The sequence below is a fragment of the Thrips palmi genome, unplaced genomic scaffold (assembly GCF_012932325.1).
Source record: "Thrips palmi isolate BJ-2018 unplaced genomic scaffold, TpBJ-2018v1 HiC_scaffold_19, whole genome shotgun sequence".
Taxonomy (NCBI): Eukaryota; Metazoa; Arthropoda; class Insecta; order Thysanoptera; family Thripidae; genus Thrips; species Thrips palmi.
In genome coordinates this window covers 9,688,727-9,710,959 of record NW_023144628.1, presented here as the reverse complement: position 1 = coordinate 9,710,959, position 22,233 = coordinate 9,688,727, and the positions used below count along the sequence as shown (strand labels likewise).

At 59.0% G+C, this 22,233-nt stretch overlaps 1 protein-coding gene across 2 annotated transcripts; it reads left to right on the top strand.

Annotated features, from left to right (window-relative positions):
• Positions 1 to 389: 389 nt before the first annotated feature.
• On the top strand, positions 390 to 14,041 carry LOC117646040. 2 transcript variants are annotated; one of them, XM_034386686.1, is made up of 7 exons: positions 390 to 630; positions 1,174 to 1,285; positions 10,915 to 11,017; positions 11,343 to 11,597; positions 11,715 to 11,809; positions 11,891 to 12,046; positions 12,140 to 14,041. In XM_034386686.1, exons 2-7 carry the CDS (start codon positions 1,204 to 1,206, stop codon positions 12,307 to 12,309), a joined length of 861 nt encoding a protein of 286 aa, XP_034242577.1. In that variant the 5' UTR covers positions 390 to 630; positions 1,174 to 1,203; the 3' UTR covers positions 12,310 to 14,041. The 2 variants fall into 2 exon arrangements, with proteins under 2 accessions (XP_034242577.1, XP_034242576.1); XM_034386685.1 differs by lacking the exons at positions 390 to 630; positions 1,174 to 1,285 and adding an exon at positions 10,325 to 10,488.
• The last annotated feature ends 8,192 nt before the right edge of the window (positions 14,042 to 22,233 follow it).

The window sequence follows — 22,233 nt, the reverse complement described above, 5'->3', positions numbered from 1 at the left end:
CCTCTATACGATCGTTTTCAAATTGCCTTTAAACGGTGAAAACCGCTGGTGAACCGGGACCCGGATGGGCAAGCTCAAATCCTGGCGCCTTACATTTTCGCCAACACTCCGCGTTGAAAACCCCAGTCAATAAACTTAAGTCAAGGGCTCATTCGATTAATAGTCAGTATTCTGTGAGTTCAATTACCATGGGAATATTTTGGAATCCAAAGATTCACGAGAGTGCATGGATAATTTCTTGGTCGATTTGAAACTCGATAGCCTACCAACATAATACTTTCAGCCAATCACGAGCAACATGAATCCAAAGTCGACTCCATGTAGCTGCACTCACCAATCCCGGCAGAGGAAGGCGAGAGGTAGCAGCGTGCTACTCAAAAGGGGCTATAGACAGTGCTAGCAAACACAAGCCGCGTCGTTTTCCGAGTTTTCTCAGAGAGAGAGCCACTGCCGTCGGCCGTAGACTCCATTCCTCTCATTCTTAACATTCCATAATGCCGAGGTTGAATACGATGTCAAACTCTTGTTTGTTAGCAGAAGAGTGTTGTGGAATTTGATAATTTTCTGGGTGAAATCTGTCGGTGTTTAGTTTTCCTATTCATTCCTTCCTTCTACTTGCCTGTACAAAACGTAAGTACATAAACACACAGCGGTAAGATGCATGGGACAATTTTATTGCTGTTAACGAATTTTGGGGGTTTCTCCTGGTGCGGAACGCGCGTGTTTTATGCCTACTGGCATTAATTACGGATAGCCCCAACCTACAATTACTTCCTCGCGTTCATTTTCATGAATCAATACGCTTTGCTTTCATGAAACAATTTTTAAATTCTCATCGTGTTACATCTGTGCACATAATTTTGGAGAAAAAAATTAACTCTGGTAAAACTTAAAATTTTTGATGAATTTTAACTGGGATCAGAGTTAGCGTAATCTATCCTTGCTGCTGTTTTGAACTTTATCCAGTGAACATTCCTCCACTTTTTATGAAAATCAATAAATTCATTTGCTCATGCTGACATTTTATTTTTTATAATTTTACTGGTTTAGTGTTCGTTTGTTTTTAAAGACTTTTAGAACTAATGTTTTGTTCCTTCAGTTCTGTTTTTGTCCTAAAGGTTTTTGTTATCCTCTGAGACATTGTTTCAAGTCCTTGTTCTTGTTGCTTTGCAGAGAGGGTGAGACGGCACCTCAACTTCCGCCATGGACGGTGTGGATTCTCCGTTAGAAGTACTGTCCTTAGCTGCCACTATGGTTCAAGGAAGCTGCCTGCCTCCTTCGTACGGTAAGTTTTTCAGTAACCATTGTTCCGAGTTGCGACAGTTGTCTCAATAACTTCTAACTAAAGACTACAGTTCAACTTTTTCGTTCATCGCATTGAAAATTATTTGACTGTATTTTAAACAAATGTTGACCATCTGTTAACATATCATTGTTGTTATTTTCTCATTCGTCAGTTTCAAATCAAAGAAATTTGTAAATAAGTCACCCATAAATCTTTTGATCTACCTAATCTGGTAAATATTTCTCAGATATATTATGCTGTTTCCTGAACCAGGAGCAGTTTGGGGGTTTACATGATTCAATGTTGGTTCATTAGTTGCCTCTATCTCGTGAAAATCTCACTGTGTCCCACGCCCAAAAATAGTCGAAATGAGCCCGGTTGAGAAGGCTAGGCCAGGCTGCATCCAGGTGTTTTGACGAGCAAGAAAGGTCTTCAATTTTGGGTTGGTTGGTTGAGGCTCCAGGAGCGTGGCTGTGCCGCGCCAGGCGGCTCGCGGCCCTGGCCACGGCTCCGGGGGAGTGAGAGAAAGCGAGAGTGAGGCGAGGGCGAGGCGAGGGGAGGCACGTCAGCCACCTTACGGTGTAGTACTTCTACTCAACCTTCGCCTTCGCCAGCCCCGTCCCGTCCGTCCAATAAACTGGGCCGATTTCGAGTGGAGTGGAGCCGTACTCGCTGCGGTCCCGAACAAAAACCGGAGAAGGGGAAGGGCGCTGGTGCGAGGGGGTTGCCGCCGCCGGCTGTGTGCGTTCGCGTAGGCCTCTAGTTGGAGGGGGTGCGGTGCAATGGGGGGAGGGAAAGGGGCAGGCCGGAGGGGGGGCGGGGCAGGCACACTGGCCCAGGAATTCGGACGGATCGGCGGAGCACAGCGGAGCGGGAGCAGGATGTCGGCTCGAGTGGAATGACATGTGGGGTGGACATCGGCGGATGCTGAACCGGTTTCCCGTCAAGCCTGGCTGGGATGGGATGGGATGGGACTCCCACGCGGACGCGGAGGGTCTCGGAGGGTCTCGGAGGGCACGGCGTGGCAGGGCGGAGGGCCGTGTCGTGCTGCGTGGCGTGCGGCGTGCTGGCGTGGCGTGCGCTGCCGGCCGCCCGGCCCGTGTAGGCCCGTGCCGTGGCACAAGCCCTGGGCGTGCGGTGCGCGGTGCGGCCAGGACGGCGCGAGGATATGGTTTTTGGCCGGGTATCGCGGCAATGCCGGTTGATGGAATGCGTCCATGGCCACCAGTCACGACGTACGAGCCGCGCCGGGCCGGGCCGCGATGGCCGCGATGTGCTCGTCTTCCCACAACCGCCGCGCCGCCCCGCGCCGCCCCGCGTCTCTGGCGCCCGCGCTGCCCGGGGTAGGCAAGCCCGCCCGACGCGCCTGCCGCACGGGGCGGCCCGCCCTCCGCTCTGCGGGCGTTTCCGCAGCGGCAGACTGATTCCGAGAGCCTTCCTCGTCGCTCTGTCTCTCTCGCAGTCATGGGACTTCTCGTAAAGGAGCGAGAGAGACGCAGCGAGGGAGCGCTTGCTGTTCCCGGGCGGCGGCGCACAGTGAGCCAGAGGACCGGTGGAGGCGGCCAAAATTCTAAACGCGTTTCGAGCTCCAAAGTCGCTTAGTGGAAATCGAACCGAACGTGTGACCCCACCAATGGATTGCTCCCCTAACGAGGAATCCATTGGTGGGGTCACTCGCTCGGTGCGAGTCCTGTTCAGCGGCTCTGGAGCTCAAAACGCGTCTAGAGTTTTGGCCGCCTCCACCGGTCTTCTGGCCCACTGTGCAGCGCTGCGGCGCCCGCCCACCCCGCTCTGCCACGCTCTGCTTGAGGGTGGTCCGCGCCACAGCCACGTCGGCGTGTCTCTGTCTCGCCCGGTGTCGTTCGGTGTCACCTTGGCGGCGTTGGCTGCATCATTTTTCATTTTTCCCGACCTGTCCGGCTTGCCGACTTGACGCGCCGTTTATAAATAAGCGAACACAAGTCGTATAGTTGCAACGCAACGTTTTTTGTTGTTTTTTTTGTGGCGCTTCGCTTCCGCGTGGCCGCGCCGCCCCCGCCTCGCCGCACAGTGGGCCAGAAGACCGGCGGAGGCGGCCAAAGCTCTAGACGCGTTTTGAGCTGCAGAGTCGCTAAATGAGACTCGAACCGAATGTGTGACCCCACCAATGGATTGCTCTCCGAACGTTTTAGTCCCACTTTTAGCGACTCTGAAGCTCGAAACTCGCGTCTAGAATTTTGGCCGCCTCCACCGGCCTTCTGGCCCACTGTGCGCCGACACGACGCGACCCGACCCGACGACGCGGTGGCGCGCGTGGCGTGGCGTGATTCACTTTCTGACAAGATAAACCGTTGTCTGCGCGCCGCTCGCTCACGCCGCGGAATCGGGAATCGGATGGGGGATTTTTGTGTTTCGCCGCAACAACACCTGGCAGTGGCCGGGGTTCGTTCGGGGAAGCGCGCGCGAACGCGCCAAGGTGTGCGTGCGTGTGTGTGAGAGAGAGAAGGGGGAGGGGGGCAGGGAGAGGGATGGAGTGGACAGCGGACATGTGTGTGTGTCTATGAGACTGTGCAACGAGGAATGCCAGACCATAAGCCGCGCGCGCGCTTGTGTGTGCGTGTGTGTGTGCACATGCTTGTAGTGTGCGTGAGTGTGTCACCAACGCACATTCCAAGCGCGCGGCGTGGTGATAGCAGTGCTTGATCGAATGTTGCCGTGACGCGGGGGGATGACACACGCGCACGTGGCGCACACACACACACACACACACACTCACACACAATCACGCCCGCCCCAACGGTACCCGCTCGGTGGTGCCCGGGGCTCGTCTTCCCGAGCTGGAGTGGCTGGAGTTTCGCGCATCTCCAGTCAGTCGCCCTGCCGGTCGGCCGCACAGTGGGCCAGAAGACCGGTGGAGCGGCCAAAATTCGAGACGCGTTTTGAGCTCCAGAGTCGCTAAGAGGGACACCAACCGAACGTGTGACCCCACCAATGGATTCCTCGTTCGGAGAGCAATCCATCGGTGGGGGTCACACTTTCGGTTCGAGTCCCATTTAGCGACTCTGCAGCTCAAAACGCGTCTATAGTTTTGGCCGCTCCGCCGGTCTTCTGGCCCACTGTGGGCCGGTCCGACGGTCCGGTCGTGCGTTGACATTGACACGGGGGAAGCCCCCTCGGGCCCCTTGGGGGCTGGGGTGCCGTCCTCTCCGCGACGTTGGGGGCTCTGCAGCCGAGCAATTCAAAAGATCGGTTTGTCGCTCTTTCTCTCTCGCACCCTTACGGAGAGGCCCACGAGTGCGACAGAGACGGCGCGACAAATCCCTCGGCCGCTCTGCATCGGGACGACGACGACGACATTCCAGCGGATAACGCTGCAGTGTCCACCGTGTCCACCCGCCCAGCTCACAAGAGTGCCTCTCTCTGTCTCTCTCGCACTCGTGAAGCGCTCCGTTGGGATGCGAGAGGGACAGAGCAGCGACGGAATGAAGTTGCTGGGCCGGCTAGAACATAAAGGAGCCTGGCTCTTGTTTTGAAACGTTTCTCCGGCTGCGCCTTGGGCTGCGCCCTCCTCCCTCTCCCCGCGGCACTGCCCCCTCTCTCTCGCTCTCGCTGAATGCATCCTCGGCCGTTATGAATGGGCGGCTGGCGTGCGCAGCGTGTGCAGGGCGTGTGGCGTGCACGCTAAATGAGCGCCGCACAGTGGGCCAGAAGACCGGTGGAGGCGGCCAAAACTCTAGACGCGTTTTGAGCTCCAGAGTCGCTAAATGGGACTCGAACCGAACGTGTGACCCCACCAATGGATTGCTCTCCGAACGAGGAATCCATTGGTGGGGTCACACGCTCGGTTCGAGTCCCATTTAGCGACTCTGGAGCTCAAAACGCGTCTAGAGTTTTGGCCGCCTCCACCGGTCTCCTGGTCCACTGTGCCGCGGTCGTGGCGGTTTGACTTTGGGGCGCGCTCTGGCCGCATCCGCTGAGCGAGCGATTCAGAAGAGCGGCTTGTCGTGCTGTCTCTCTCGCACCCTTACGGAGAGCTCGAGGAGTGCGACAGAGACAGAGCGACTCCCCTCGACTCTCTACCCGCTCCGAATCAGTCTGCTGCGGAGACCTGAGCGCCAAATGGCGTGGCGGCGGGACTCGAAGCATCGTGTGAAATATGTCGCGGCTTGCCGCTGGTGGGTTTTTGCCTTCGCGGTTTCGACCCCTCTCTCTCCGTCCTCCCCTCCCCCGGACGTCCGGCGGTCGCGCAGGTGTGCAGGGCCTTGGCCTTTGGGGCCACCCGGGCCGCCGGGCCTGGAGCCTCACAGTGCACGCGCCTCGAGCCGCGCCGCCCCGCGGAAGTGCGCGCAAGACGCGGACGAAGACGCGCCGCGCCACGCCGCCGCGGCGATGAATGAAAACAAATGAAGGCTCTGGCGCACGGCAGTCCGTTCGTCGCTCCGTCTCCCTCGCACCCCAGTGCAGAGCCCCGTGAGTGCGACAGAGACAGAGCGACGAAACGACTCTTCCGAATGGCCCGGCGGCAGGCACTCCATGACGCGAAGCCCGATGGCACGATGGCTCTATCCGCACGCGCGTGTTGCTATTCGCGTCACGCGGCGGGCAGGCAGGCAAGGCGCGCGCCACGTGCGGAGACGAGACGAGACGCGGAGGGACGGACGGGACGGCCACCTGGACGCCGTCGTCTTGTCGCGGTACCCGTTCGAACCGTCTCTCTCGCTCCCCACGCGGACGCGCCGACGAGTGCGAGAGAGACAGGGCGACGACGCGACTGCGACGCGGCCGGCGGCGGCCGGGGAATGCACTGCAGTGCCATGGCAGTGTAGTGACGGAAGCGGCGACGCGATGCAAGGCGGTGTCCAGGCGTCACACCGCGGCCCAATCCGCTCCTGGGAGTCCCCTACCCTGAATCGACAGGCTTTATGTTACAGTGGTGTCAACCTTCGCCTTGGTGGCGCTGCGATTCTGATTTGATGGGGTGCCGTGGGACGCTCCTCGAGGAGAGGCGGGGTACTTCGCGCTGCGCTAGGCCTCCAGGCCTTGCTCCAGGCTCGTTGCTGGTTGCTTGCTGGTTGCTTGCTGGACACGGTTCGGAGCTCGTTAGCTTCCGCGTTAGCTTGCTTGCTTGGCAGCGTGGCGCTCTGGTTCGCGTGCTCGCGGGACGCCTAGGGACCAGCAGGGACGCCCCCTCGCCCCCTTGGAATGGCTCGGCGACTTGCATGCGCTCCTCCACCTACCCCCCCCCCCCCCCCCCCCCGTACGCACCGACATACCCGCCGGCGGCGCGAGCCCCACCCCGCCTCCCCCCGCCCCGCCACAGCACTTCTCAATGGAATCCCGGCCACCAAGGAATTTTATCTTCCCGCCCGAGCGGCGATGCGGCGGTGCGCGGCCCGGCGGTGGACCAGATCCCCCTCCCCTCCCCTGCCGCCGCCTGCCGCCCTCTCTCCTCGCGTGCCCCCTTCCCTCTTCGCCTTTCTTTTCCCCTTCCCCGTTCCGCCTCATCGCTGTCTCTCTCGCTCCTATACGGAACGCCCCATGAGTGCGAGGGAGACAGAGTGACTCTCGGAATCGGTCTGCTGTGAGGGGACCATCGCGACCCACGCCGCCGAGGGGACCGCGCCTCAACAGTTTCATTTGAGCTCATGAAGCGTCTAAATGTTTTCGTTTCGTTAGAGGGGATCACTTGCGGTTCAGACGACTGGCCTCGGGTTTGGCTGCAAGTTGGCAGCCAATGGCGACCTCGTGGACCAGCTGTGGGTTTGGCTGTGGGTTCGGCTCCTGTCTAGCTGTGGGTTTGACTGCGCGGTGGCAGCCAATGGCGACGTCGAGGACCGGCTGCGGGTTTGGCTGCGGCTTAGCCCCACGGACCGGCAGGCGGGGGCCGCCGTGATGTAATGAATGATGTCACGTGAAAGGTGTCGATGCGTGGCGCGGCGCGGCGCGGCCTGCACGGAAAAAAATCCCTTAGTTGTGACAGCTAATGCATTGGCTGATATGGGGCCAGCCAAGAATCAGCAGTCGTGGTAACTAAAAATATTGCTAGCAGCATCAGCAATCATGCCTGGTCGCGACAGCCAACCACATTTGTTGTGCTAGCTAATAAACGCTAATAAATTTTTTACTCTCCGAAAAATACTGAGACGGGAATAGAACCCGGGACTACTGGCTGAGAACCGTGCTCGGAGGCACTGAGCCACGGAAGCACATGTTTGTGTCGTATGGCCTGCCCCAATGTCACTCCGGGTGGAGGGCCGAAAAAAATACTTCGCAACTTTGATCGCAGTTGAAGTAAAGCTTTGAGGGACTGCATGATTTGCGCGTGCAGCTAACCCCATTAGTTGTCTCAGCCAAGAACCCCACGCTGGATCAGTAAACGTGGGAGTGGCTCTCACGGCAAACACTATCAGTTGCGGTAGCAAAAGCATCATGGTTTTCATAGCTGAACCTCCTACTGTCTGCCTTAGCTAATTTAAAATTTGTAGCCACGGCAATGAGGGTTATGTTTTATAGCTAAGATAATGACTGCGGTAGCTGAGAACATTAGCTGGCGCCATATCAGCTAACACATTAGCTGTCACAACGAATGCTCAGCTGTAACAACTAAGATATTTTTTTCCGTGTGGAGGCGCCGCATTCCGTGCCGTGCCGTGCCGTGCCGTGCCGTGCCGTGCCGTGCCGACGCGCGGCTCATTTCCTTGCGATGACGCGACACTGCGCCGTTTTGAAACAATACATACGTCGCGCTGCGCTCGGCTGCGCTTAGCACTGCTGCATGGACAGTGCTGAGCACTGCTCGCTCTATACGTAGTACTCCGCGCTGCCGCAGACCAATTCCGAGAGTCGCGGCGTCGTCGCTCCGTCTCTCTCGCACTCATGAGCCGTCCCGTGTGGGTGCGAGAGAGACGGAGCGACGAGAACGACTCTCGGAACGAGTCTACTGCAGTCGGGCATTCCGGAGATGCCACGGTGAACGCCGCCACGCCGCCGCGACGAGTGTCGTGTCGTGCCAGCGAGCGTGCGCCGTGCACGCCATGCACGCCATGCAGGCCTTGCATCACGTGTCGTGTCAGCTTGTCGGCTCAGCTCGCCCTCTGCAGCCGGATCAGCCGGTTTATGACCTTCCACTCGGCATCATCAGCGGGGCCCTTGCCTCTCCGCCGCTACCCGTTTTCGTGCCGGGGGGGGGGGCGTCTCCATTTCCTGCCCGGACGCTTAGCTCGCCCGCTTGCCCGCGTCCATCGACCCTCCCATTCAAGAAATGCCGTCCGACCCGCAGGACCGTCAGGACCTGCAGCCGCACAGTGGGCCAGAAGACCGTTGGAGGCGGCCAAAACTCGAGACGCGTTTCGAGCTCCAGAGTCGCTAAATGGGACTCGAAACGAACGTGTGACCCCACCAATGGATTGCTCTCCGAACGAGGAGGGGGGGTCACACGTTCGATTCGAGTCCTATTCAGCGACTCTGGAGCTCAAAACGCGTCTCGAGTTTCGGCCGTCTCCACCGGTCGTCTGGCCCACTGTGCCTCGCTCCGTCTCTCTCGCACCCCGACGCGACGCCCGCGCAGTGCGAGAGGGACGGAGCGACGAGACGATCCCTCAGGGCCGGCCGCCGGGAGTCCTTCGCCGTGCTGGCCGTGCCGGGTGCCTGGCGGTCGGCGCGGAGGCCGCTGGACGCGAGGCTGGACGCTGCTGGACCGCGAGCCGTATGCAGTGTAGTGTACGGCTGTGGGGCTGCGGCATTCCGCAGTGTGGTGCGCGGTGCTGGCGTCGGCGGCGACCTCGAAGTGCCTGGAGTGCCTGGGAGAGCCCCGGAGGCGGTGACCGGCCAGGTCATTCGCCGTGCCGCACTGCCGCCGTACCGCCGTGCCGCCGTGCCGCGTCCCTGGAGGCTCATTTGGAGCACTGCTGTCTCTCTCGCACCCGTGGGCCGTCCCTCGTGGTTGCGAGAGAGACAGAGTGTCTACACTCCAAATCCAGGGTGTCTAGAAACTATACGCCTTAGGCGTATGCCACAGAAATGGAACTGCCTTAAGGCGCCTTGATTCTACACGCCAAAGGCGTATACCCCATTGAGCACCTTTTGCAGATAGAAGTTAGCATGTGAGCACCATTGGTCGAAGTAAAGGTGCGTGCATTGTACACACCCTGGATCATAGGCACTGAGCTCAACAGGACTCAAGGTGCGTAGAATGTAAACACCCTTTAAGGCCTCGGTAGGCATGGCCTCGGCCAAGGGCGGTGTTTGCATTCAACGCACCTAGAGTCCTGTTGAGCTCAGTGCCTATGATCCAGGGTGTGTACAATGCACGCACCTTTCCTTCGACCAATGGTGCTCACATGCTAACTTCTATCTGCAAAAGGTGCTCAATGGGGTATACGCCTTTGGCGTGTAGAATCAAGGCGCCTTAAGGCAGTTCCATTTCTGTGGCATACGCCTAAGGCGTATAGTTTCTAGACACCCTGGATTTGGAGTGTAGCAGTGCCGTGCGCTTGTTTCCCTCTGCGTCTCCTCGTGCACGACTGCCGCCAGGAAGCAGGCCAGGCCAAGGGCCAGGTAGGGGGCGCGCCCCGCGGGGCGGCGGGTCTGTTTTCGGAACTCTTTTCAATCGAGTGGTCCCAATATGCGCCTTGTTGGTGTCACATCTTTCGGGGAGTGGTCCGCGCTGCAGCACTCCGAGACGGTCCTCTTCGCGATGCGCGCCGCCCCGCACCCGTCCGACCACTGCAGGAATGCCTACAATGCGGCTGCCCCCGGCGGGGCGGGGCGGGGCGAGGGGCGGGGCGAGGGGCGGGGAGGCCTCTAAGCGATGCGATGCGCCCCGCCACGCCCCGCCACTACGCCTTTGGCCCCGCGTGCCGTGTGCCGTGGCTCGCAGTGGCGTGGCGGCTCGTACTGCCCCCGGCCCGGCTGCCCCGCAGCGCCCCGCAGCCGCAGCTCCGCCCGTTCGCTTCACTTCACTTGGTTTCGTTTGGTCGGTTCGGTTGGGTTCAGTACGCCGGACGCCGGCACCCCGAACGCATCGCTCGCCGCCGCGCCCCGCCGAGTCGCCGCCCGCCCCGCCGCGCGTCTTGAGTGCGCCCCGAGTCCGTTGGCGCGTGCCAGTGTAGTAGTGTGCCAGACTGTGCGTGCGTGCATCATGTGCGTGGGCGGCGTTCTGTGCAACTGGAGGCTTACCGGCTGCATCTTGTGGCAGCCCTGGCTGGACCGCCTGGACGAGGAAGGTACGCGTCGTGCCAACGCCGTTCGACGCCGCGCCCTTGGCCGTGCCTGGCCGAGCCGCGGACTGACTGCAGTCTGTCTCGGTCGCACGCGCACCCCCTCACCGTGGCACAGTGGGCCAGAAGACCGGTGGAGGCGGTCGGAACCACGGACGCGTTTTCAGCTCCAGAGTCACTATGGGACTCCACCAATGTACTTATTCCTCTTGCGGAGAGCCATCCATTGGTGGGGTCACACGTTCGGTTCGAGTCCCGTTCAGCGGACTCTGGAGCTCAAAACGCGTCTAGAGTCTAGAGTTTTAGCCGCCTGCGCTGGTCTTCTGGCCCACTGTGCGCGGCCTTGTCAGTTGGTTTCTTCGTTGTTCCTGCGTGTTACTGGACGTGGCTGGACGCGGTCGCTGACGTGCTTTTTCTCCTTGTCTGTTGCAGAGGAGGCCCGCAAGGCCCTGCCGTCGGTGCGGTGGAGGCGCGACCGGCGCGCCAGGGACGCCCTGCCCGACTACGCCACGGCCAGCCAGACCGCCCAGGCCAGGTGAGGGAAGCGAGTGTTCTTCGTGTGCATCCACACTGGTAAACCTATGGCGTATCACGGCGCTTCAAGAAGCGTGGAAGTTCTTGAAGCGTGCTGAGGCAACTTCCCCATCCCCCATGCATTTAGACAGGAGGGAGGGATAGGGATGGTTACGCCCCTTTACGAGCGTAAAGCGACAGTCCACTTGAAGTGAGGTGTAACGTTGCCTCGAACGATGCGCTTTAGTTTTGCCCGTGTTGAACCTTGAGAAGGAACTGCGGAGACTTGAACCCGCGACCTTGGACCTTGTCGCTCAAGGCTGAACTGTTTTGTTTTTGGCGCGCAGGGAGTGCCAAGGCCAAGGAGGCGCGGACGGCCCGCTGGACATGTCCACCCGCAGCCGCCAGTCCCCGCGCAACGCGGAGCGGGCGGAGCGTACCCGCACGGCCACGGCGGCCAGGGCCAAGGGCCTGAAGGGCGCCCTGGCAGCCCCCGCCGCCCCCGCCACCCCCGCCACGCCCCCACCGGGACGAGGATCGCCGCCCTCCTACTCGGAGGCCATCTCCAAGCCCGGATACCGCCTCTCCGTACCCCTGGCCAGGTGAGTCGAGGTGTCTACTTCCACTCTGCTCCCACAATAGGACTCTACACCCCAGTGCGCTGGTGTGGTAAATTCTGTCCATCTCTGTACTTCAACCTTTCTTAATGTCTGTTTCAGACCATCAGTTATTACATGCGCGCCCTCAAGCCCAACACTGACAAAGGACTCGGAGAAGTCGGAAAAATGTTTGAGTGACTCAACGTTAGAAGCTGGTTAGTATGGATTTGCTAGGATCATGGAATGCCTGCTGTTTCTTAACATTGCATTAATCTTTTGAAACATGATTTTTGCAGGGGATGGAATGTGTGATCCAGTCATTGATGAACACTTCCGAAGGTCTCTTGGCAAAGACTACCTCACCCTCTTTGCAAAGAAAACTTCGTCTTCCAAAGCCGGTAACGACAAAGAAAAGAGTGACAGCAACGGGCTCTCCATAACTGGATTATCGGGTGTGTGCTAATCTTAATTATTCAATATTGCTGTTTTGCACTTGAGATGTGTAGCAAGCAGAAATTCACAACATGTTTTCATTTTTTCTACAGTTGATGATCACTTTGCCAAAGCATTAGGAGACACCTGGCTGAAACTTCAGGCAGAATCATCAGCACCATCTCGAACCATCCCCACTGTTCCTTCAAAGTCAACACCAAAATCTAAAGAAGCTTCCAATACCACCATTCCTAGACCGAGGCAAGGACTTGTTACCATTTAAACTGATCAGTTTCTGTTGCTTTTTAAACTTAATTACGTATTCTTTGTTTCGATAATGCTGTGGTGCTGTGTTGAGAACATCATCTGCAACATGCGCATGTTCTTCTGTTAATTAAGGTTTTAGCAATTACTTGAACCTCAGTGGTACACACCATTTTTCAGTTTGATAAATCATGGGATCGGCTTGTTTTTCACTTGTGTGGAAGGAATTGAAAGCATTTTGCTTTAGACTGCAACACTTGAAGTTCTTTGCTCTCAATCAGAAAGGTGTTTGTCATGGTGTTAGTCAGAGTGCTGCATACTCGTAGTTTTGTGGCGGTAGCAATAATGTCAAGGAAGTGTAACATTCCTTACCGTACTGATAAGGTCGTAGGCATAATATTTGAGGAAAATAGCTGAAAAATTGTTTGAGGTGAGCCTAAATTAGTTGCAGTTGTAATCTTATACAATTTCTTTTAAAATTGTAAATAAGGCAACTAAGGTTTTATTTTTTGGGACTTAGTTCACATGTCCAGTAAATCTTGTTTTTTTATAGCCCTATGCACTGGTGTTGGAAAATATTCTTCATTATTTCCAAAGTTTCTTTGCTGTTGACCCTCTGATGGGAATGTCTAGTTGTATTGCATCAAGTCTTCAATTTCTGTCCCCTTGTTAATCTCCCCCTTCTCTTTTGTGTAGGTAATATTTTTTTTAAATTACTATTTATGTTAGTGAGTTGAGAAAGTTCCTCTTGTGCTTTTTTTGTTTGTTCTACTAGTTTGTAAATATTTTTATTGTTTCTCCCAGAGAGAGTGTTTTTTGTGTAATAAGACTGTTTCTTTTCTCCTCTTCTTTGTTATTGCTCTCCAAAATTATGTATATCTATGTGTGATTATTTTCTCTCTCTCCTCCCTTTTTTTCGCTATGAAATAATCCAGATGGATTAGCTTCTTTCTTCTGTACCAGTGATTTTAGAGCAAATAACAGTATCATTGTGTCGTGACGTCATGGTTGTGAGATATTCAGGAATCAAACATGCAAATCAAAGTATTTTCATGCCATTTTGTTCCTCTCCTTTTATTATTACATGATGTGACCATTATTTTTGGTAGGTATCTTATGTTCCTGTTGTTAACAGACTGAGACAATTAGGAATTACTTTTAACACATTGAAATGAAATGATACACTCATGATAAAGATAGTTATTTAAAAATGAGTTCTGTTGAAGAATGCTCCCACTAAAACTTTTTTGGGGAATGTCCTCCTAGCATTTGTAGGTATTTTTTTTTTTAAGTTATGTTGGGCCCAAATTTATAGGCAAAACCCCTTTGTTTGCCTGTACTATTATTTATTTACTTACAAATTAACTGTGTACCTTTTTATATAAAGTAATAGAAGATTCAGATGTTCAATATTGTACCAAATCATGAAGTTACAGGTGTGACAATCTACTGTATTTTATTTGTTATTGCAATTACTGTATGTAAACTTAATGCAATTAAGCGGACTCACTTTTCTTCTGTACCTATCTATAGTACACAAACTCAAAATAATACGTGAAATTTATTAATGCACCTGGGTTCATGGAGCCGTTTTAATTTCTCTCCAATTTTACCTTTGGGGTACCCTTTCTAAGTTATTGTACTGGTTGTGGCCACAATTTTGTATCATGACTCATTGTTTTTGGGAAAGCAATAAATAGATGATACATTACTCAGGTTTTAGCTCCATAATAAATTCAAATTAAACTAAACCAATGTCTCTACATTATTTTCCTGTTTTCCCTTTGCACACCATCTAGAGAAAAGATCTCACCGACTATGCAACGCAACCCGACGTTGACTGGACAACTTACCAAACACCAACACCTTGGCCGATGACTTGAGCTCTGCAGGGGTGGTCCAGGGTAGTCCAAGGTGGCCGCCAGACTGGTGCTGCTCACTCGGGGTCGGACAGACTCGACAAAGAACTGATTTCAAATGGTGCTAGAGTATTTCGTTCATTCCTCTGCCCACCGCTTTGAAACCAGTACCCAGTGAGGTCCGCTGGGCTACGCTGGGCCGGGCTGGGGTTGTCTCTTGTCTCGGTGCGCCGTGAGAGTAGGCAGCTCTTCAGCCACCTCTTGCTGGGCGCGGGAGGCGAGGGGGCCTTGGTGTTGGCGTTGGCGGCGCAGTGCTGGGACTACCCCGGGACTGCTAGGAATGGGACACGATATGCAAAGGGTGGTCTTCACCGAACCGGAAGACTGTCACACAAGAAGGCAAAATTTCCCACTGAACGCACCGGTCGAAAATGTGGCCAAGCCAACCTCAGCCCGCCAGCTAGGCAATGCCCTCGGCTTCGCTGTCTCTGCCTCTCCTCGCGGTTTCAAGAGCGAGTCACCTTTCTCATCCCTGTAGGCTGATTCCGAGCTCTGCTCTCGGCGCTCTGTCTCTCTCGCACTGATACGGCGTCTGGGCCGGAAGACCGGTGTATAGGCGGCCACAAATCCAGACGCGTTTTGAGCTCCAGAGACGCTAAATTGGGCTCGAACCGAACGTGTGACCCTACCAATGGATTGCTTTCCGAGCGAGTAATCCATTGGTGGGGTCACACACTCGGTTTGAGTCCTGTTTAGCAACTCTGGATATCAAGAGGCGTCGAGAGTTTTGGCCGCCTCCACCGGTCTTCTGGTCCACTGTGAGTCTGGAGGCTGCAGGTGCGCGCGTACGGCAGTTCTGGACGCAGCCATCCGGTGCGACTGCATGGCCGCGGCGTCTCACAGTGTGTCTCACGGCACGCGGCCGGCCACCCTGCCGCTTCATGCCGAAGGACCGCTCTGTCTCTCTCGCACTCAGGGGCGTCCCGTGGGCCCGTGGGGGTGTGACCGCAGACAGAGCGACGAAACGATCCTTCGGCACCACAGGCGGCATGCATCGGCGTGCATTCAACAACACTGGGGCTCGCTGCGCGTCGCTGCGTTGCCGCAGTGGCGCCGGTGGTTGCCTGCCGACAGGCTGAGCGTATGCAACCCGCAAGGCACGGCTGCTTCGCGTTGCCTACCTTGCTGGTTCGCAGGCTGTACACTGCGATCGCGGTCCTCCGTCGGGGCGGCGCTGTGCAGGGCTTGGTGCAGGGCTTGGTGCAGGGCCTCCAGGGCCTCGTCCAGGGTCCATGGGTGACTGCGGAGGGCTCCCCGTCGCCGACACACTCACTGTCCAAACGCGGCGACGTATGTCCTTCGGAGAGGCACGACGGCCGCTTAAATGTCGCACACCCCGCAAGCCGCAGGCCCCGCAGGCCCCGCAGGCCCCGCAGGCCCCGCAGGCCCCGCAGGCCCCGCAGGCCCCGCAGGCCCCGCAGGCAGCCACAGCCCTGCCGGCCGGCCGGCCCGCCCGACTGCCCGCAGGGCCCGCAGGGAAGGGAAGGGGTGGAGGGGGAGGGACACGCGCTACGCCTCGGGCTAACACTAAGCACCCGTTTAGACGAATCCGCGTGGCCGGCGGGCCCGGCACGGCAGGTCCGGTAGCGTGGCGGTGTGGCGCGACCAGCGCGACCAGCGCGACCCGGCACCCGGCGCTAGGGTTACCGACATGCACTGCTGGGCTCCTTCAAGGAGTGCAGCCGGGTGCAGCCGCGTGCACCGCCGGGGAGGGTGCGTCCGAGAGCGCCAGAGTCCGAGTCCGGAGAGGGCAGGGCACAGTGGGCCAGAAGACCGGTGGAGGCGGTCAAAATTCTAGACCCGTTTTGACCTCCAGAGTGGCTAAACGGGTCTCGAATCGAACGTGTGATCCCACCAATGGATTCCTCGTTCAGAGAGCAATCCATTGGTGGGATCACACCTTCGGTTCTAGTCCCATCTGGTGTCTCGGGAGCTCAAAACGCGTCTAGAATTTTGTCCGCTTCCACCTCCACCGGTCTTCTGGCAAGTCCACTGCGCAGGGCCTGTAGGGCTCTGGAGCCGCGAGGCGCAGGGCGCAGGGCGCGGGGCAGTCAACAGCCTCCACGAGGAGGTTGCTCTTAGACCCTTGACAGCGGCCAAAGGGATGATGCGCAGTGCAAGCACGATGGATAACCCCGCGCTTTGGCGTGACACACGAGAAGTCCGGTACAGGTAAATAACAGTAATCACATTCGACACGCTTTTTGTCGTTTTCTGCTAAAGATTTTGTTACTTTTTCTCTTGTGAGTAGGTACACTGTATGGCTCCGTGTACGTGTGTACTCTTGCTGACAAAAATGGCCGTATTGCTTATCTGTCAGGGTCCGGCTGCTGAGCCTGGCCACCCTTTCCACACCAGAGAATTTTTGCTAACTGTGGCAGCACTGGTCCCACCGCCAAGACGGCCGAATTCAGGACGGCTAGCCGCCTGCTTGCTGAATGCTGACGCCCCTCTCGGCACCGCCTGGGCGCCGCCTGGGCGCCGCGTCCGCCGAACGCAGCCACAAGCCACCACAGGCAGTCAGAGGTGGTAAGGTGACACGACAGGCCAACGGGCCGAACAGGTTGCCCACACTGCGAAACACTGCAGCGACGTGAGGTAGGCCACCCTGCTCGACAGCGCTGCGCGACGGCTGGCGACGGCCTCTGCCGCGGCTGGCCTCTGCCACAGCTGGCCTTTGCCACGGCACGGCTGGCCTCGGCCACGGCTGGCTACGGCCTGTCCTGTCGTCCCGGCTGCACCGTCACCGCCTCAGGAAGCGTGCGACATCCGATCCTGAGACGGGACGGGCCCCGCTGGTCCCGCCGGCCTCACCGGCCTCGCTCGCCGTCCCCTTGAAGGCCCAGATCAGGGCCTATAGCTACTCAGGGCACAGTTGACCGGTCGTACCTCGTATCGGGTGTCGCCCTGCCCTGCCCTGCCCGTCGGCGTACCTGCCTGCGAGGCCTGCGAAGCGAGGCCTGCGAGGCGAGGCCTGCGAGGCCAGCTCCGCCGCACGGTCGTTCAACTGTTGTGGCGCTGTCGCTGTCACGCTCTTGCCGAAATCCGCCGCGACTTTTTGCAAAAATTATGGACACGCCGAGCATGCGGGCGTCCTGGGGACATGCCGGCCCGGGCGGCGACGGCTCCTGCAGCGCCTCGTCGACGTCGTCGGCGTCCTCGCGACCCCCGGCGGCTGCACGTTCGGCTCCGCCGTGCTCCGCCGCCGGCGCGCTGCTGCAGGTTATGCAATCCGCACGCTGGCCATGCTGGCCCAGACCGTGCTGGCCCGGCCGCCACACACGGGTCCCTTTCATGCAGTGGCGTGCCGTGGCGTGCCCCGCACGCATTGTCCCAGAACAAAGACGCCACTAGCGTTCGCTGCGCTGGGCTGCGCTGGGCTGCTGCGGCGCGGTAGGGTTGCATCCGGGCTGGAGCTGGAGCCGGAGTCCTCCTGGAAGCTTCCTGGAGTCTCCCCGGTGCCATGCTGGGCGGAAATCGGTTTTCGTTGCTGAAGCGCCCTGCGCGGAGTCTGCGATCACGTTGGAGTTGTGATGAGGAGTGTGAAGTATCCCTTCGCTGGAGTCGAGCTGGAGTGTTGCTGCTGGAGCATCGCCGGACTCTCACTGTGCTGCCGTCACGATTTCCATCCCGTTGGAGTTGGATGAGTCTTGCCTGCAGTCAGTACCATTTCTTTGCGCCAGCTGGAGTCACTTCACTTTTGTCTATTTGACGTCGCCCTGCACTGCGTCCTCGTGAGCGCATCCAACCACAAATTAATCCTTGCCCGCCGTCACGTTGGTCCGCCACGTTCGACGGAAACGACAACGTTCCGCCACGTTCCGTCACGCTGCACCACGTTCTCTCACGTTACGCGCGTTTCCGCCCCCAGCGCCCCCAGCGCCCCCTTCGGTCCACCGGGTTCACACTCCACGACACACCCTCTCCTCTCCGCGTCGTCTCGTCGCGTAACGCTTCGCGCCAAACGCATCGCGTCGTCGCGTCCCGTCGCGTCTCGCCCGTCGACCGGAGCGGAGCGGAACGACCCGTCGGCGTGCTGCCGTGCCGTGGCCGTGGTCGCGTCTGAGCCGTGGCCGACAAGCCGTGGCCGCCGTCGCCGGGCAAGGCGACAAGGGAGACTGATGAAGTGAACCGAGGGAGGAAGGGAAGGCCCCTCTCCCCCCCCCCCTCCCCCTCGCAACGCAGCGCTCCGCTCACTCCGCTCACTCGCCACCAGCACGGCTGGCACGGCGCTACCCCTGCCACCGCGCCATCCCCCGCACCCCCACCACCGGCACCTGCCCCTGGATGACGACCAGCAGGACCAGGATAAGGACACCCCCATGCTTCCGACGCCAGTTTTCGGACAAAGATGGGTCCTGGAGGTTATGATTAGAGTCCTCTAGTACTGGAGGTCGTGGTCCTGGAGCAAATGGTCCCTGAGCTCATGGTCCTGGGAGCCCATGGTCCTGAAGTTCGTGGTTCTGGAGTTCATGGTCCTGGAGTTCATGGTCCTGGAGCTCATGGTCCTGGAGCTCATGGTCCTGGAGCTCATAGTCCTGGAACTCATGGTCCTGGAGCTCATAGTCCTGGAGCTCATGGTCCACGAAGTCATGGTCCTGGAGCACATGGTCCTGGAGCCCTGGTCCTGGAGCCATCGCGCACACAGGTTCGTTCGGCCCGGACGACCGCAGCCGGTGGGAGGCCGCCGTCGAAGTCCTCCGGTCGGGCGGCGGGGACGTCCGAGTGAGTATCAGTCTGCAGAGGCAGCCGAGTGTGAACCAGACAAGCAGACAGACAGGCGGACTGGCGATGGGGCCACACCGGCAGGCAGAAAACAGCAGAAAATGTGGAGCGTCGCGCTGCAAAACTTAGGTTTTCAGTGCAGTTCAGGCATGGTTCAGGGTTGGGGCAAACGCAATTGGGGCAGGGGTGAGACTATGGAACCGTTCCTGCTGGCCTGCGGGCAATCCTGCGGGCAATCCTGCGGGCAATCCTGCGGGCAATCCTGCGGGTGGACATGCGGGCCCGATGCTGTGCGTGCGGCGAGCGGCGAGCGGCGTGCACATGAGGCGGGCGCGCCAGCAGACTGATTCCTCTGTCCCTCTCGCACTCATGGGGCGTTCCGCAAAGGTGCGAGAGACGTAGAGCGACGAAAACGACTCTCGTAATCAGTCTGCTGCCCAGCCGGTCCTGCGACACCTGAGCGCTGCCCCGCTGCCCGCACTGCGCTTCCCCACGGCCTCCCATTACTGAGGCCGCTCCAGCAGACTGATCCCGTCGCTCTGTCTCTCTCGCACTCGTGGGGCGTGGTGGCGTGGCGCACGGGTGCAAGAGAGACAGAGCGACGGGCGGCGCTATGTTCGGAATCGCGGCCTGCAGGGCCTGCAGGCCACCAAGGACTCGGCGCCGCTTCCTTCTCAGAGCCCCGCTGGTGTCCAACTCCCATTTCACTCGACTTGTGTCTTGGTTCGCGATCCGTCCGTCCGGCCGGCGGCCCGGTGGTCCCAAGTCGTTCTCGTCGCCCTGTCCCTCTCGCACTCATGGGGCGCCTCGCACAGGTGCGAAAGGGCCAGGGCGACGAAGAAAACGACTATCGGAATCAGTCTGCTGAAGCACGGCCAAGGACGCGAGCACCGTGATTGGGGTCGCGCGAAGAGTGCCAATAATGAGTGCTTTATTCTCTCTCTCTCTCTCTCTCTCTCTCTCTCTCTCTCTCTCTCTCTCTCTCTCTCTCTCTCTCTCTCTCTCCCTCTCCCCCATCCACGACAGCCGTCATCTTCCTCCTCCTCTCCACGCGCGCGACTTTTGTTCATCGCCATGTTCGAGTGCCTGGGGGAGGCCCAGCTGCTGGCCCAGCCAGGCCCAGCACACCAGTGCTTCCGAACAGGACGCTTCTCGTTGCTTCGTCTCTCTCGTGGGCTACATAGCCCTACATAGCCCTACATAGCCCTACATAGCTCTACATAGCCCGAAGCCCGAGGGGTGGCGAGAGGGACAGAGCGACGAAACGCTGTTCTGTTCGGAGCCGCGTGGCAGCACAGCATGTTTGCACGGCCGTTCGTTAGGATGCAACGCCCCCCCCCCCACACACACAAAAAAAATCCTGCAGCCTGCAGTGCAGTGAGTCTCATTTATCAGATGACGCGCAAGTCAAATTTCAGCTACGGGTATGTATTAAATTGACGATCTTTGTAATGCAAGGTTGTCCGCAGCCAGTCCTCTTTTTCACCATCGTCATCCGGAAGGCAGGCAGAACGTGCGACGAAAAAAAAATCCCTCGACACAAAACGGACCCCTTCCCTTCGCTCCGGTAGCGGCGGGGCGGCGGGGCGGCGGCAAGCACGGCCGGGAAAGGACAAATAAGGCTAGGCAGTGCTGGAGCCGCTGGAGCCGCTGGAGCCTCCAGCACGGGACTCGGACGTGTCGCGGTGTCAGCAAAACAAACGAGTAGAGGGACGTACCCCGTGCCGGCACAGTGCCGGCCGTACCGCAAGCACGCCGCCACCCCCGAGCCCAAGTACTCGAGGCTCGTGCTGGAGTGGCTGTGTGGCTGTGTGCCCGCCACCACCCCCGCGCGCCACAGCACCACGGCGCCACGGGCCCACACACTACACAGTACAAAGGACCAGCCAGTCATCCTCGGCCTCATCAGCTTCGTTCTCTGCTTCTGCGCGTGCTCCATGGCGTCCTCCATGGCGCCCTCCATGGCGGCCTCCGCGTCGCGGACGAGGGTTCGCCGAGGGCGGTGCGCGGCGCCTCCCCCCGCTAGCGGCGACCCCCCGCCCCCGCGGCCACGGGGACGAGGTGTCCGTCGGTCAGTCCAGCGGCCGTCATGGGCCGGCCGCGTGCGTCCAAGTCGCCGGGGGCCGCCGCTCAGTGGGCCAGAAGACCGGTGGAGGCGGCCAAAACTCTAGACGCGTTTTCAGCTCCACAGTCGCTAAGTGGGACTCGCACCGAACGAGTGACCCCACCAATGGATTGCTCTCTGAACGGGGAATCCATTGGTGGAGTCACGCCGTTCGGTTCGAGTCCTGTTTAGGCTCAAAACGCGTCTAGAGTTTTGGCCGCCTTCACCGGTCTTCTGGCCCACTGTGCGCCGCCACACTCGACGCCCCCGCCCCCTCCCCCTCATGGCCGCAGCAGCCGCGGGGACGCCCCTGATGAGACGCCTGTCCGGATCATGCCTGACGACGTGGAGGGCGCGGAGCACGCCAACACGCCGCCGTCGCCAACGCCGCCAACGCCGCCAACGCCGCCAACGCCGCCAACGCCATGACAGCAGGCGTGGAGCACTTGACTCGCCTCATTGTCAGCGCCTCAGTCGATACACCCTGCCCCAACCCGCCCCGCCCCACCCCGCCCTGCCCGCCCCATCCCCCTCCCCGTTCGGGCTTTTCGACCCGTCTTCACCCTTTTTGTTCCAAAAGTCGCGCTGCTCGCAATGGATCGGGTAGCGCGCCTCCTCCTGTTGGGGCCGTCCCCGCCCCACCCCACCCCGCCCCGCCCCGCCCCGCCCCGCCCCGCCCCGCCATCGCGCCCGACTGCTCTCAAGTCGGCCTGCAGCGGGTCGTCGCGTCGCCGCGTCGCCGCGTCGTCAGCGGGTGGCATGGGGGAGGATTTAAGACAGGGGTGGACTGAAGGACTGGAGAGAAGGGCATGCCCTGCAGGACAGAGGGGAGCGGGACTCTTTTTCTGCTCACAAACACCCCGTCGTCATTGACCTCCGCGTCAAGCTGCGCCAAGCTGCGAGCTGCGCCAAGCGGGGGAGGCGGCCGATGGTTCGGCGAACGGATGCAAAAGTGCGCTTGTGTGCGATGGAGGGAGAGAGGGAGGGAGGGAAAGGGGGGGGGGGGGGAGAGAGCGGGGCAAGTAGCCCGGTCCCCGCTGGTCCCGTGCACTCGCCGCCCTTGCGCCCCAAATTGCCGTCATCGTTTTTCGTCTCGAGCATCGCGACGCACGAGTGGAGGGCGGCAGGGCGCCGCGCGGGCCCTTCGCCAAATCGCCAAATGGCCGAGGCGTATTAAAACGTCCCACCGCCGCCG